Source organism: Diachasma alloeum, unplaced genomic scaffold (assembly GCF_001412515.2).
Source record: "Diachasma alloeum isolate Michigan unplaced genomic scaffold, Dall2.0 Dall_scaffold_00186, whole genome shotgun sequence".
NCBI classification, from domain to species: Eukaryota; Metazoa; Arthropoda; class Insecta; order Hymenoptera; family Braconidae; genus Diachasma; species Diachasma alloeum.
In genome coordinates, this window is record NW_021680352.1 from 271,796 (window position 1) to 287,442 (window position 15,647).

At 36.2% G+C, this 15,647-nt stretch overlaps 2 protein-coding genes across 4 annotated transcripts in view; one reads left to right on the forward strand and one right to left on the reverse strand.

Moving 5' to 3' along the window:
* LOC107048256 (cytoplasmic dynein 1 light intermediate chain 1) overlaps positions 1-6,374 on the forward strand; it is a 7,561-nt gene extending 1,187 nt beyond the window's left edge. The window contains exons 3-8 of one of the 2 annotated variants that reach the window (XM_015271337.1): positions 1,290-1,406; positions 1,925-2,552; positions 2,820-2,934; positions 3,492-3,632; positions 4,541-4,715; positions 4,977-6,374. In XM_015271337.1, the coding sequence (XP_015126823.1) occupies positions 1,290-1,406; positions 1,925-2,552; positions 2,820-2,934; positions 3,492-3,632; positions 4,541-4,715; positions 4,977-5,092 (1,292 nt within the window). In that variant the 3' untranslated portion in view covers positions 5,093-6,374. The remainder of the gene's footprint in view (positions 1-1,289; positions 1,407-1,924; positions 2,553-2,819; positions 2,935-3,491; positions 3,633-4,540; positions 4,716-4,976) is intronic. The other variant, XM_015271338.1, reaches the window with a different exon arrangement.
* A 92-nt stretch (positions 6,375-6,466) lies between these two features.
* Positions 6,467-15,647, reverse strand: part of LOC107048255 (E3 ubiquitin-protein ligase MIB1) — a 175,963-nt gene continuing 166,782 nt past the window's right edge. Inside the window, exons 9-13 of one of the 2 annotated variants that reach the window (XM_015271336.1) lie at positions 9,905-10,124; positions 9,152-9,637; positions 7,937-8,102; positions 7,612-7,766; positions 6,467-7,189 (exon numbers count right to left, since the gene is read on the reverse strand). In XM_015271336.1, the coding sequence (XP_015126822.1) occupies positions 7,049-7,189; positions 7,612-7,766; positions 7,937-8,102; positions 9,152-9,637; positions 9,905-10,124 (1,168 nt within the window). In that variant the 3' untranslated portion in view covers positions 6,467-7,048. Of the gene's footprint in view, positions 7,190-7,611; positions 7,767-7,900; positions 8,103-9,151; positions 9,638-9,904; positions 10,125-15,647 lie in introns of both variants that reach the window. The other variant, XM_015271335.1, reaches the window with a different exon arrangement.

Here is a 15,647-nt window from a genome sequence, read left to right on the forward strand (position 1 = left end):
GGGAGGGGGTTTTGATGAGTCAGGGGCATTCGTGGGGTTTGATGGAGTTTGGAGGGAATTTTGAGTTGGTGGAGTCTGGTGACTTGTTGGGGAGATATTTAGAGTTTAAGAACGCTAATTTTTGAGAATTTGTTTGGTTTTTTTAGGATTTTATGATTTTGGATTTTTTTATTTTGGATTGGCTGAAGGAATTCTCATGAATTAAGCATCAATTTTCATTTTGGGAAATTGAATCATTAGATTGAGAGATATTTAGAATTTGAGAATGATAATTTTTGGGGATTTAGTTGGATTTTTGGGGGGATTTTATAATTTAAGGGGATGTCTTGGGATTGGCTGAGGGAATTTTGATGAGTCAGGGCTCATTTTTGAGGGGTTTTGGTGGAGTTTGCAGGGAATTTTGAGTTGGGGAAATCGAATCATTAGGTTGAGAGATATTTAGAATTTGAGAATGGTAATTTTTGGGGATTTAGTTGGGTATTTTGGGGGATTTTATAATTTAAGGGGATGTCTTGGGATTGGCTGAGGGAATTTTGATGAGTCAGGGCTCATTTTTGAGGGGTTTTGGTGGAGTTTGCAGGGAATTTTGAGTTGGGGAAATCGAATCATTAGGTTGAGAGATATTTAGAATTTGAGAATGGTAATTTTTGGGGATTTAGTTGGGTATTTTGGGGGATTTTATAATTTAAGGGGATGTCTTGGGATTGGCTGAGGGAATTTTGATGAGTCAGGGCTTATTTTTGAGGGGTTTTGGTGGAGTTTGCAGGGAATTTTGAGTTGGGGAAATCGAATCATTAGGTAGAGAGATATTTAGAATTTGAGAATGGTAATTTTTGGGGATTTTATGGCTTAAGGTGTGTCTGGCATTGGCTGTGGGAATATTGATGAGTTGAGACTCATAAATTGTCTGAAGGCATTGACCCCTTGGGCTCATAAACTATAAACTATCATTAAAGACATTCTTTTCCTGCGGGTTTTAATAATACAATGGGAAAAGTTCTTCAGACACTCCAGACTGGACGAAAGTTCGAGTTTCAGAATTGTTAAAACTAAAGTCTAAAAATTTTTATGAAGTTTCCTCAGAACCACTGAAGTACCAGAAGTGAAACCAAGTTTCGGAAATTAACAATAATTAGTTCCTCCAGTGAACACTAATCTTGTTACAAAAATTAGAACTCAGAGAATTAGTGTATTCAAATTTACTTCAATTTCCTCTCATTTTCATTTTATTTCTCGTTTTCTTCCTCCTGTTGGTCTGGGGAATTGAATTTGTGTTTTTTGCATTGCAGGAGATAATGAGAGTGGGAAGACGACACTCATTGCAAAACTCCAAGGGGTTGAGGATCCCAAGAAAGGATCTGGACTGGAGTTTGCTTATATTGATGTTCGTGATGATTATAGAGATGGTAGGAATTAAAAAAAGAAATATTTTTGCTTGGATGTTTCATTATTATTTTTGGAATGAGTTTTGGGTTAATTTTTAAAAATTAAATTTAATTAATTAATTTTCAATTTAGTTTAATTAGACAAAAAATTGCATGTTGGGAAATATTAGTCACTTATGGTGTTGAGGGTCAAACGACCTTTGAGGATTTTTGGAGTTCAGGGTCAAATGGGCCTAAAAGATATTTGTAGATGAGGGTCAAATGGTCATGAGGGTCAAAGGACCTTAAAGTACGTTTGGAATTGAGGGTCAAACAACCCTTAAGTACGTTTGGATTTGAGGGCCAAATGGTCATGAGGGTCAATTGACCCTTATTAAGTCCGTTTGAAATTGAGGGTCAAAGGACCCTCAAGTACATTTGGAGTTGAGGGTCAAACGATCCTCCGTTAGACCCTCTAGACCATCTGAACCTCAACTCCAACCCTCCCAAGGGCCCTTTGACCCTCAAAACCATTCGCCCCTCACCATTACCCCTTCCAGATCAGACGAGATTATCGGTCTGGGTGTTGGACGGTGACCCTGGTCACGCGAATCTCCTGCGATTCGCCCTGAGCCCCGAGCGTTTTCCCCACACCCTCGTGATGCTGGTGGCGGCGATGACGACCCCCTGGGCCCTTCTGGACCAGCTCCAGGCCTGGGCAGCTCTTCTCGGCGATCACATCGACAAACTACCCCTCGACAACGACACGAGGCAACAGTGTCGACAGGCTATGGTGAAAAAGTGGCAGGACTACATGGAGCCTGGGGACGAACTCGATCCTGGAAGCCCTCTGAGACGCACCAGTCGCAATCTCGATGATGACAGCGACAATCTGCCTCTTCCAGAGGGCGTACTCACCACCAATTTGGGTCTCGACGTCGTCGTTGTCATCACCAAGACAGATTACATGTCCACTTTGGAGAAGGAGCACGATTACAAGGACGAACACTTTGACTTTATGCAGCAGTGGATCAGGCGGTTCTGCCTGCAGTACGGGGCTGGACTTTTTTATACTTCTGCCAAGGAAGACAAGAACTGTGATTTGCTGTATAAGTACCTTACTCATAGGATTTATTGCTTACCGTTTAGGACACCTGCACTCGTTGTGGAAAAAGATGCTGTACTTATGTGAGTTCTGGGGATTTTTCATGTCTTAAAGTATTAGGTATTTCCAGAATATTTCAATTATGGGAATTCATGTGTGGGGATTATTTGAGATGTTTATCATTTAATTAATTTATTTATTTATTTATTTATTAATATTAATATTGATTAGTTAATGTTGACATTGACACATTATTTCCTTGAATTGGGAATTTACTGTCGAGAAAAATAAATGGCGGTATTAAATTATATAAATTTTGCAATTGTAATTTTGAAATTTATTGATTGCAGACCTGCTGGTTGGGATAATATGAAAAAGATTGGAATCCTCCATGAGAATCTTCAATCGATGAAACCAGACGATTATTATCGTGATGTCATCGCTCAACCACCAACAAATAGAAAAGTAAGAAAAACATTAATAATTGAATTAAAAATCTAAAAGATTTTTTGGTTCTAAAATCTGAATTCTTTCAAATTTACAATTCAAAAAATTTGATCATTCGAAGTGTTATAGTATTGCTTCTTCACGAATAATTAACAAACAATATGAATTGATGATTGATTTTACCAGAAATGTTTTTTGCAAAATTTAATTGACAATTCAATCATAAAAAATGTCAAATTAAATTTATCAATTAAATTAAATTGGAATTAGTCAATTAAATTAATTAAATTGTCTTCTGCTTTTTTAAAAAAATGATGAAAAATTGGAAAATTACAATTTTTGACATTTACGATGAATAATTGATAAACAACTGATTATCCACTCTAAAAATGATGTTTTCAAAATCATAATGAATTCATTAATATTCAGAATATTACCAGAAATGTTTTCTGCAAAATTTAATCAACAATTCGATTATATAAATAGTCAAATTAAATTTGTCAATTGTATTTTGAAAATTTGATGATTGAAAATCTCCAAACAATCGTGTCATTTATCTTGAAATATCATTATAGTGTGTAGCGAGGGAAGTGGAGGTCCAAGCTGAGGACGAACAGGCCTTTCTGGCCAAACAGCAGGCAACCCTCTCAGGCATGAGGGATCCAACGCGTTCGCCAACTACCCGCAACCAGGCAAGCTCCGGGCCAGTCATGCAGGTTGTACCAACGCCGATTGAAGCATGCTTACGATGTTTCTTGGTCCTAACCCAGAATGGTCAATACCAGAAAATGCAAAACATCCCAGTATTTGCCTGTCCACTAATTTGAATCACAAATTTATTCACCCATTTGTTGTCGTTGGAGAGTCATTTGAATTATTAATTGGGCCATTAACAGCCTCATTACATCATTTCATTGATTATTTAAGAATTTGTGGTCGTTGTTTACTCGTGATTAATCAATTATTCAAGGGTTGTGACGTTAATTAACATAAAACATAAAAAAGGTTTTTGCGAGAGGATATTTGGTTCATTATCTCCTAAAGTAGTGTCTCTAGAGAAAAATGTCACTAAATATTTTATGTGGGAAATTTAATTCTCTACAAAAAATTTTTTATGACATTTTGCTTCAAATTTGTTCATTAATGAGATAATTAAAGAATTAGCGCTAAGAATAAAAAATATCGCAATAAAACAAAACCTTTTTCTTAATTTTGCGAATATCTCCTGAACGAGTAGTTGTACAGAAAAATTTTATAAGACATTTTTTGTGGGAAATTCAATTCCCTAAAAAAAATGTTGTATGAAATTTTTCTTTAAAACTCCTCTTTTACGAGATATTCACAAAAACAACGAAAAATTTTTGTTCATTTCAGTTTTTCTCCATCAATTCATTAGTGAAGTTAATTATTTCAACTGCTAATTGTTTTTGTCCAGCTCTGGTGTTACCAGACCGTCAGTCCACCAACATACACGATGATCAAGCCAATCTGTGTTGTTTAATTCATGAATAAAAATAAAACATTGCTAGCATGTTCTAATCTAAATGTGGTATGATCTGTAAATAATCGTGACTTAATCGTCATATCAATTCAGAATGGCAATGACTGAGTGATTTTAATTCAGGTACCCTCTCCCAACAAGAAATTGGACCCGAAGGGGGCTGGAGCGACGCCAGCAGGCGAGGGGGTGCTAGCCAGTTTCTTTAATTCACTTTTGTATAAGAAGAGTGGTGCATGGCCTGGTGGGCCAGGCTCACCGGGCACACCAGGCAGCGTTGGCACGAGTCCTGTGAAAATTGGTGAGTATTAAAAAAATATCCTGGAAATTTCTGAAATAATATGAAAAAATGCGTGGCTTGAATTTATAATTCATTAGAATTTACTTTTATCTTAATCATTTTTACGAATAATATTTTTAAAAAATTCTAATAATAAATATTTAATCGAAGAACTATTTTAACAAATTGTTCAAAAAAATATTGAATTCATCTAATGAATTTTACGTCTTGTTATTTTTCACTGTTTATGATCATAGAAAAAATGAATTTTAATATTCTCAGATGATGGACCAGTGGATAAAGCAGCGATGAGAAACGATGCAGCTGCAGAATTGGATCGTATAACTCGGAGTAAAAAAATACCCCCACCCGATCTAAACTCATCCTCCGAGTGTTGAGAGGAGTAAAAATATATCACGGAATAATCATTTGTGGCCCATCTGCATTCAGATGCCCTCGGACACCAGGAGAAGTTAGAATGAATTCCTCAGGAGAAGCTAATAGTGAAATAGCGATTTTACATCTTGAATATGTCCGGACTCAACGGTGCGATTTTCAAAAATCAGAACCCATTTTGAAGAGTGATAAAATACCGTTAAAATGAGACTTGATTTTTCAAATTTCACTCAGCCAATCTCGAGTTATTGAAGATTGAAGAAAACACATTTTACAATATTTCCCTTTTCTCTCATTTTTACTGAAATATTCAATGAATTTGATAGCTGATTCTCGCAAATTACCTGATAATGTCACAATATGTAGTACTTAGAGATCTTTTCAGTTGCATAATTTATTCATTTGCCAATTAAAAACGCTATTAATTAACGATATCAATTAATGAGTCGATATTTGTGTTCAATAGAGTGATTTTATTGAGTTCCAGCTCTCAAATTCGCGAATATCCACGTCTCCTCCCTGGATTAATTAATTATATTAATTAATTTCCTAGTTTAAGTAATTGTAATACTCGATCATAGCTCAACAAACTTGTAAATTTGATGTAACGAAAAAAGAAAAACAAACAGTTGAAAAGGAATGAAAAGTGCAATAGCTGAAGCATTTCGTATTCTTCTTATGATTCCTCTAACGAGACTAATTGATGAGGTGGGCCGCAGAGAGTTCATTAATTAAATCATTAAAAAGTAAATCGAATGAATGATGAAAAAAATTACAACAAGCCACAGCTAAACAAGCCTTACTCGTTGTGTTTGAATACAAGATACATAAACGATATGATTATTGATAGATTATTGAATTAATGTAATTAAATATTTAATATAAATAATGAAAATTGAATTATGCTTACGCACATGTCTTTGCGTCGTACCAATAGTAAATTATTTAGCTTTTGTTTCAGATTATTTGAAATTTTTTTCGTCATTATTTCTTCTCGATCGGTCTAATTTAGAGTATAACAAATTATAGGAGCGATTATTGAGTGTGTGAGGGGAGTTTTATACGAGATGTGAACAATTATATGGATTTTCGATTTTTTAAGGGAATAGATAGCTTTAGAAATCTGCTTTATTGGGCTCGGAGAGATAGTTGGATGTATTTTTTTCCCTTTTTTATGTGAAAACAATTCGTCAATTTGTCTATTTTCATCTATGAACTCTCGTATGCATATATTTTGGGAGGAATCAGTCGAAATCTTGGTCAAATAAATAATTTTTCATACAAGTTGTGTCATTTTTTATTGATTATTCATGAAAGATAAAATAAAATTGCTGATAAAAATGGGAAAATGAAGTTTTGATTTCTGTAAATAATTATTCATCCTAATATTGTATAGATTTTTATTAATTCTTAATAAGTTGGGGACATTCATTATGCTGATAACAGATAATTTTACTGGGTTAATTACTAATCTAGATTGCCACATTTTTTTGGAATTTAGGGTATGTAAATTCTATTTAGATACCGTGTAATCCGCAGTTTCATAACAATTTGTCGTATAAATGTCATCTGCACTGTTTAATCTTGGTAAATATTGTTCCTTCAATCGTGATTAATTCTGCTGGAATGCAGGTACAAATAATTAATAAAGTAACAAAAAACATTAATGCGATAGTGGAAGAGATACTTTTGAGTCAGACTTCGCGAACATTTGATTAACAATAAATAATCGAGGAAGTGATCGTAATTTAGGAAAAATAATTTCTATAAAAAAAACAACGTTGATTAGAAAAATTGAGGGAATTCAACGATTTAACAAATTGTGATGTTTGTTGATCGATTGTCGAGGCACTAGTGCCTCGTTATTAATTAACACTAGGGGAATTAACGGATGTGCGTGACGATGCGCGTCTCAGCAAGTGGTTTAACTGTTACGTTTACAGTCTTATCGGGGTTTTTTAATAGAGGAGAATTCGTTTGTCGACTGCCTTGCGGCATATGGGGCACTCGGACATGCGATCACCGCACATTTGGCAGGTACCGTGGCCGCATAAGAAGATCATGTTTTTCAGGCGATCCAGACATACTGGACACATTGTCTAAAAATCGAAGAATTTGATGATTACCACGAAAAAATTGACTCCATACCCTTAATTGTTGAAATATCTCAAGAGTGAGTGGTTTGACGAAAAAATGCGACAAGAAATTTTTCGTTGGAAATTTAATTCCCTACAAAAAATTTCTAAAGACTTTTTCCCACAAAACGACTCGTTATCGAGATAGACGTAAAATTAGAAAAAACGATTTTTGAATCATTTTTTATTGAATGCACTTGAACATCTGTTAAATAGCGAATTATGTGGATAACTAGTCGTTTTACGAGAAAATGTCACAGAACATTTTTTGCTGGAAATTCAATTCTCTACAGAAAATGTTCAGACGAATTTTACTCTAGAACTACTCGTTCTCGAGATAATCCCATAAACAGCAGAAAGTAATTTTCCTCGTCTAAAAAACTCACCTGTTCTTTAATATCTTGCAACTGCTGTTGCAATTTCTGGATATCACTGTGCGAAGTATCCCTACTCCCATTATTCATTAATACAGTCTCACCACCACTATTATTTAGTGGTGCAACATCCTCCTCAACATCAGCTTTAACTTCCGAAATAGTGCCTGCAATCCCGAAAACAATAAATTATTCACGCATCCTCTCACGCTGAATAACTTAAATTTTCCAGGGTGGGTAAATTTTTGAATAAACCAGAACTCATGCACGGATTAGGTGCCGGGGGATTACGATTTAATACCTGGAGCATTTTGCCCCTTAATGTAAGTAACATCACCTCCTCCACCGCAACAGACGGACAGTGGTACCATGTGCTGTATCTGTACACGGCACTGTACACACTTCTTCATCAATGTTGCGCAACTCTCGCAGGCACACATATGACCGCACGGACGGAATAGTACTCCAGCTTTACGGTCCGAACAGACCACACACTCCTCAATCTGTCAATCAAATTGATTTATGGAGGGATTAGTTCATTAGGTTGTTGAGATTATTTTTATTCGCCTATGAATTTTAAATGGGAGTGAATGCATCTCGGCACCATTTGGTATTGGTTTTAGGGAGAAATGCCAAAAGATGTTTTTTGTGGTGGAGGCAATTCACACTAATCATTGCCGAGATAAATCGACAGTTTATATCCTAGAAAAAAATCGGGCGCAAATTTGCCGTCAGGTGGTTAAGGGGTAAAGGGAGGATCTAGTAATCTGAAGGTTGTGGGTTCAAACCCNTTTTTTTTTTTTTTTTTTTTTTTTTTTTTTTTTTTTTTTTTTTTTTTTTTTTTTTTTTTTTTTTTTTTTTTTTTTTTTTTTTTTTTTTTTTTTTTTTTTTTTTTTTTTTTTTTTTTTTTTTTTTTTTTTTTTTTTTTTTTTTTTTTTTTTTTTTTTTTTTTTTTTTTTTTTTTTTTTTTTTTTTTTTTTTTTTTTTTTTTTTTTTTTTTTTTTTTTTTTTTTTTTTTTTTTTTTTTTTTTTTTTTTTTTTTTTTTTTTTTTTTTTTTTTTTTTTTTTTTTTTTTTTTTTTTTTTTTTTTTTTTTTTTTTTTTTTTTTTTTTTTTTTTTTTTTTTTTTTTTTTTTTTTTTTTTTTTTTTTTTTTTTTTTTTTTTTTTTTTTTTTTTTTTTTTTTTTTTTTTTTTTTTTTTTTTTTTTTTTTTTTTTTTTTTTTTTTTTTTTTTTTTTTTTTTTTTTTTTTTTTTTTTTTTTTTTTTTTTTTTTTTTTTTTTTTTTTTTTTTTTTTTTTTTTTTTTTTTTTTTTTTTTTTTTTTTTTTTTTTTTTTTAGTTGATCGGCAATTCTGTGACGATCATTTTGCAAATATCTGGCCGAATGGCTAAATGCATAATTTAGTAATCTGAAAGTTGTGGATTCAAATCCCAGCGCCAATTTTTTTTTTCCACCAGAGCTATGATGTATCGAAGAGTCGTGCCGGGTCTCATCATCTCGCCGACAATTTTTTCCCTGCAAACATCTAATCTAAATAAAATTGAAATATTACCTTAATCCTGGAAGCAACATTTTCCCTGCATATCAAGCACTTCTTGACCCTCGGTGCGCAAGCATTGCAGCACGAGACATGGCCACACGGGCTGAACAGCATATCCCTCTTTCCATCGGAGCACACAAGGCACTCGTCAATAGCAGCTGATGGTGTTGCCGGCTCAATGTCATGCGACTCCTTATTCTTATGGCAATTGGTCAACGTTTTACATAGATTGGGATCTGGACACAGATCAAGTGGTGTCTGTCCCTTCTTGTTCTTCAACTCCAAGTCAGCACCGTGAGCTGCCAAGAAACATGCAATAAATGAACTGCTTTTCTTATCCTGACCCTGAGCACCGAGACCCATTAACAGTCGTCCCACGTCTTGTACGTCCTGCAACTGTCTCAGCTGTGACAGTGTATGATGACGCAGCGCCTCGTGTAATGGTGTGTCACCGTCCTTATCGGCGACATTAACGTTTGCACCCTCACGTACCAGTAACTGGTGATTAATAAAGTTTAGGTTTTAATTAAAAATTAAAACGATATTTTTCCACGAGCAAACGATCATTTCACGATAAATTCATCCTCTAAAAATGAAATTTCAACGATTAAATATTCAAATATTTAGCCAAGAGGAGAATAATTTACCAAATGGAAAGAGCTTCTATTTTTACAGCTCTGAATATGAAATAGATTGAAAGATAGTGAAAATTGTTTGACGGTAATTTTTTTTACGGAAGGAAAAATGTGAAAAAAATTCACTCACTCGAACAATCTGTGTATGCTGACGTTCAACAGCAAGATGAAGTGCAGTCTGCAAATTGACATTCTGTAGATCCAGGTCGGCTTTGCCAACTCTAGCCAGTAACTCAGCAACTTCAACGTGATTGTTGAGAGCTGCTAGATGAAGAGCCGTGTAACCATCGTCCTTCTTCTCGTCTACGATCCATGGACGTGGAAGTTTGGTGAGTAAAATTCTCATTGCACTGTAACAATCAAACGACGGAGAGAACTGAATTAATTAAATTCCATCCGATCAATTTACGGTGTTTGGGGGATTATTTGTTAATTATGTCTGACTTATGGGAGGATAAATCACCTTGGGATCGTCTCGTGTATTGCGTGGAAAAAATTATCGAGTCAATCAACGTTGGGGCAATGTTGACTGCCAACGTTGGGGCCATGCTGTCTGCCAACATTGGCTGTCAACGTCGGGAGCACATCGTTATAGAAATTCCATTCGGAAGCAAATTGCTTCCACTTATTTAAACACTTAGATCAATATTGTTAGGTTACAGGTTTCACGATTAATTAACGGAAAAAAAAAATGAGATCCCAAAAAATAACCGGCAACAATAAGGCCAATGCAAGACGAGCTCTAAACATTCGCTAAACATGACAACATAAAAAAAAATGATATTTTCTTCTCGGAAATAAAAATAAACATCCCGCAGAGGGTGAGGGAGAGGTGAAGTCGCCTGGAGCGTGGTTTGAAGGGACATAACATGTGCCACAGTAACGTGTCAACATGTGCAATGCCTGGGACAACTCCGTGAACGGTTTTGAGATCGTCATGAGGTCGCCGGGAGGCCTCCGACAGCTGCAACACTCCCATTTCCTCTCTCGTTTCGTTACACTGCAGGGAGAATACCTAAGAGGAGGTCCGCATCCCGTCCGTGGGGTCTATGTGTTCCTAATGTGTTCCTGGGCTTGGTCGACACTCGTAACGGATATTGACCGTGAAAATCGAATGTGTCGAACTGTGGGAATTTATGAAAAGGAAATTGATGGAATCAACTGTTTGTTGAGAGCTACCGCATTTTAGCTTATTGGCGAGTGCGATTTTTGTGGTGGGGAATGCAATAACGAGATGTTTTCCGAGAATCGTTCCTCAAGGATCTTCGAGGATAGACTCATGTACTAGTACTAGAATAAATTCGGCCGCAAACCTCGTCTTAGATAGCCAAATGGGTTAAGACACAAGTTAGTAATCTGAAGGTTGTGGGTTCAAATCCAAGCTCCGGCAATTTTTTTTTTCATCAAAGCTATGATTGACCGAAGAATTTCACATATGTCGAAGGCGATGTGACTGTGGGAATCGATAGAAATAAATGAGAAAATCGGTAAAATCAGCTATTTCTTCAGGATTTCATTCCTGTCGCTTAAGAAATCTCGCATCACCTTGAGAATGCATACATCTAGCGTAAAATACCCCTGAACATTTTTTCCAGGGAATTTCATAATCCACAAAAAACTCCTCTAACAATTTTTCGTAAAACCACAAATTCTCGAGATAACGGCGTAATTAAAAAAGCCATTTCATCCCGATTAATTGAATTTTCACTCGAAATTGCACAATTCATCAACTAAAATACTTTCCACTCGAAAACCTTGAAGCAACACATCCCCAGATAATTTAATTCTTCAATTTATGATAGTCATTACATCGCCAATTATTTCATCCCAACCCAGCCACATGGCGAATTGAAGCCACAGTGTTTCATCGTGGAGAACGACTAGACGCTGGGAGAAAAGATTTTAATGGAGAATAATACTAGCGGTACGTAATGACGTGTAATAACGACCGTTGGTAGACCAGAGTGGGAAATGAAGGGGGGGGGGGGGGGGAGGGGTGGACGATAGATACCAGAGGCGTGAATTCTGTCATAATTGGTGGTTTAATCAATTTATAGTTATTAATGCAATAACGCCAACATTCGAGTGCATTTGCATATTCATGCGGCAAAAGGCGGTGTCCCCCCCCCCTCCCCGCCCCCCTTCGCCGCTGGTAACCAAGTTGCCAGGGCTCCCTTGCCAAGGCAAACTAACTAGTCCCTATGTATTACATGTCCTGCTTTTTTTTACTCGTTTCACTCTGCATTACTTCGGGCATCCACTCCTTCTCTGTTTGTGAATTTTTGGAGGGAATTAAGGGGAGGGAAGTGAGGGGGTGACATTGTGACGTGGGTTGTGTTGGCTCTGGGTAAACAACTGTGTTCATCATATTGGGATCGCTGAGGATTCAAGTCTATTGAAGTTTTTGGGGTTTTTATGTCTTCGGAAGTTGGGGATCAGTGGGAAAGGAGGGGAAATTCTTGTGAGTTGAGGGGGAGGGATGACGAGATTTCTAGGTTAATTTTTTTTTAATGTGGGGCTTCGGAGCTTTATTATTTTGAGAGTCATTCAGCTGAGGGAATTTTGAATTATAAAGTTTCATTGGATTTTAGTTTAGGATGGCATGTTTTTGGAGAAATTAATATTAATTATTAGGGAGATGAATGGGTAATTTATAGGCTAGAAAATAAGCAGGTCCGGGTTCAGCTTGAGGTGGTCAAGGGGTAAATGAGTGATTTAGCAATCTGAAGGTTGTGGGTTCAAATCCCAGCACTGACAATTTTTTTTTGTTATTGTTTTTTTTTTACTATCGTTTTGTAAATCTCATGAAAAGGAACTCACTTAAATGCGAAATGTCTCGGAATCCAGGAGAGATAGCTAAATTTTCGTCAAGACATTTTTTGCAAGTTGTGAAATTCTCTAGAAAAAAGGTCATTACAAAAAATTGGCCACCTTCCTTCAATTCCTCGATACTAAGCAAAAACTGCAGCGTAAAGTTGAGCGACTCATCAGGGTCGAATTCTCATTTCATTCCTCTCTATTTTTCCTCATCGCCCCTCAAGATTATTTTCCCATAATCCCCCCGAAACCCCCATAACCCCAGGAAAAATAACTCCCTCGGAAATACCTCATCTTCAATTTTTTTACGTTCAAACTCATTTGAAAAGAGAAAAATCCCGAGGTGTAAAATTCAAATTTTAACGTAATAAAAAAATAGATCCCGGAAATAATGAAACTGTCCTCCCATAATCCCGGCAATTTCCTGGTTTTCATGTCTCCGTGTACATTCGCAAACCATAAAAACTTTCTCTAAAATTTTTCACCCCCTCATCCCCTATATAGACCGAGACTATCGCATTATTGGCGTCGGGAGACTCGAATCTCTGGTATCAAAGACCCTGAGAACACGAGAGAAGGAAAAAACACACACAGACGCACACACATACACGTTCACCGAATGGACATGGTAATTCCGCAGCCGAAGTTTAAGGCACTTCAGCCCGGACAACTTTAAGAGCAGAAGCAAATTAAATTGTTCAGGGTAAGAAATGGCGGATGGATCTCATGATATTAATACTTTTTTTTCGGGTACTTGTTTTTTCTGGGGAAGTCGTGACGTTGAAAAATAGCGAAACAACTGGAGGCATTGGTGCGTGGCGGAGAGAATGTGTGTGTGAGGGGCATGTGTGGGAGTGTTGGACGGAGGTTTCGGTGACTCAGTGACGGCCCCGGCCATCCGTCGTCTACTTCGTTCAAAACGTCTCGCTCGCTTTTAAAAGCTGTTGTAACCACGTGTCCACGGTTTTTCATTTGGAGATGACGCACACTGTGAGTGAGTTCTTCGGGTAACAGCTGATCACGTAATATTTGTCCGGGGGATGGGAGATTAGGGGATTTTTACGATTTTTTAACCGGGAGTTAGACGGACGACAGATATACATGAATCTCATTTTCAAAAAAAAAAAAAAATAGAAATAAAAATCCCAATTTTTTTCACTCTAAAAGAATTTTTTGGGAAAATTAATTTTGAGGGGTGGTTTCCAACAAAATTTTCAAAATTATTCCATTAAAAAAAAAATTCAACCTGAATTTTTGCAGAATAAATTTTTGAAATTTGGTTTTTAATGAAAAATAATTTTTTTGTTTCGAAATTCAACAATAAAATTCATGAATTTAATAAATGATACCTTGAATTGTTGAGTAAATAAACCAATTAATCTAATTTTCGAAAAAAAATATTAAATGATTTTTTTAGTCATGATTTTAAAATTAAAAAAGAAGTTAATGTTAAATTCAATAAATTTTATGAAAATGTAAAATTATTAAAATCGGGAAAAACTTAATTTTTATGGCTGAAATTATTTCCATAGATTTTCGTACATTGATAAACCACATATTACTGGATTACGCAATAGCATGCATATATCCCCATATTCTCAACTCCTCTATCTCTCCAAGTTTTCCTCTCTACTTTGGAACACTGCCCATTTCCCATCTGCACGATTGTTCCTTGCTTGTGTATCCACCAACGTGGTTTCCCATTTTCCCAGCAATATGTCTTGCTTTACCGAGGCAAATAGTAACGGTGAATTCAAGAAAAAAAAAATATTGAGGGAGAGAGAACTAGAGAGACATCGCTATTCTTGATCTTTCTGAGTAAAAAAATAAAGATTCTAAAAATTTTGGTAGAATTAATTTTCAAATACTTGAAAAAAAAAGAATGAATAAAAAAGCTTTTCATTTTTACGTTTCAAACATGAAATTTACCAATTTAATAAGTACTATCCCTTCTATCTTCAAATAGAATAAATTCGAAAGAGTTGTTTGCGAAAGTAAATTTAGACTTTTATTTTTTTTTAATTTTACTTTGGTTTTGTGGAAATTTTCATTGGGGAATTCATCAATATAATGAATAATTAATCACTGATGCATGAGAGTCAACTTGACAGTGACTCCGGAACAGTTGAAATGGCACTGATACACGCCCCCGTTATAATTCTCAATACCGAATGCATCGCGTTTGGATAAATTCGTGACGAGTGCGGCCTGTGACGCAATTTCCGGTTAAACGCGCGATTTCTCACTCATCGGCACTCCCACGGCGAGGACTGGTTATCGGCGAGCATTGCGCCCCGGGGTTTGGACTGTCGGCAGGCCGTCAATTTCGCATTTTTTTATTATTTCAATAATGAAATTGAGAAAAGGCATTCATTCAAATATACGGAATGAATTTCACGTGGGGGTGGAGGGAAGGGGTTATAAGGTCTTAAAATAAGATTTATCAAAGTCTTTATTGAAGTCTGAACTCTTAAACAGAGACTTTTGCGTGTGCACAATTCCAAGATTTTTTTTTTCTAATTTTCTTTCGTATTTTAAATTGAAATCAATGATTTATTGAATTCAATATTGCTCCAACGTTGGCAACTAACATTGCTGCAACGTTAGTAGCCACTGTTGTCCCAATGTTGGCAGCCGACATTGCCCCAACGTTGGCAGTTTCGAACTCCTGCGGCCAAAACTAGTCATTCTGACCCAAAAAATTGAAACTTTCAAATTTGCCAAAAAAATGCTTCCACTCGGAGCCAAAAAAATTCTCATTTAAGGTGTCCCAACAAATACTCCCCCATTCACCACAGACTTCCACACATTCCCCCCAAAAACTCAAAACTAAATTCCCCATCCCTCATTACACCCTCCCACCCCCTCCTAAAAACCCATTCACACACACTTCCTCCCGGGTCCCCCCCGAACTCGAAACAATTCACGGTACCACGGGTTTTGTGGTCAGCATGCAATTCCCCGGAGGACGTGGCACCCTTTACCGAGGAGATTCGCCCCATCCAAAACAATCAATGTACATTTCCTCCCCCCCCCCTCCCCCCTCCCCCCAGTAC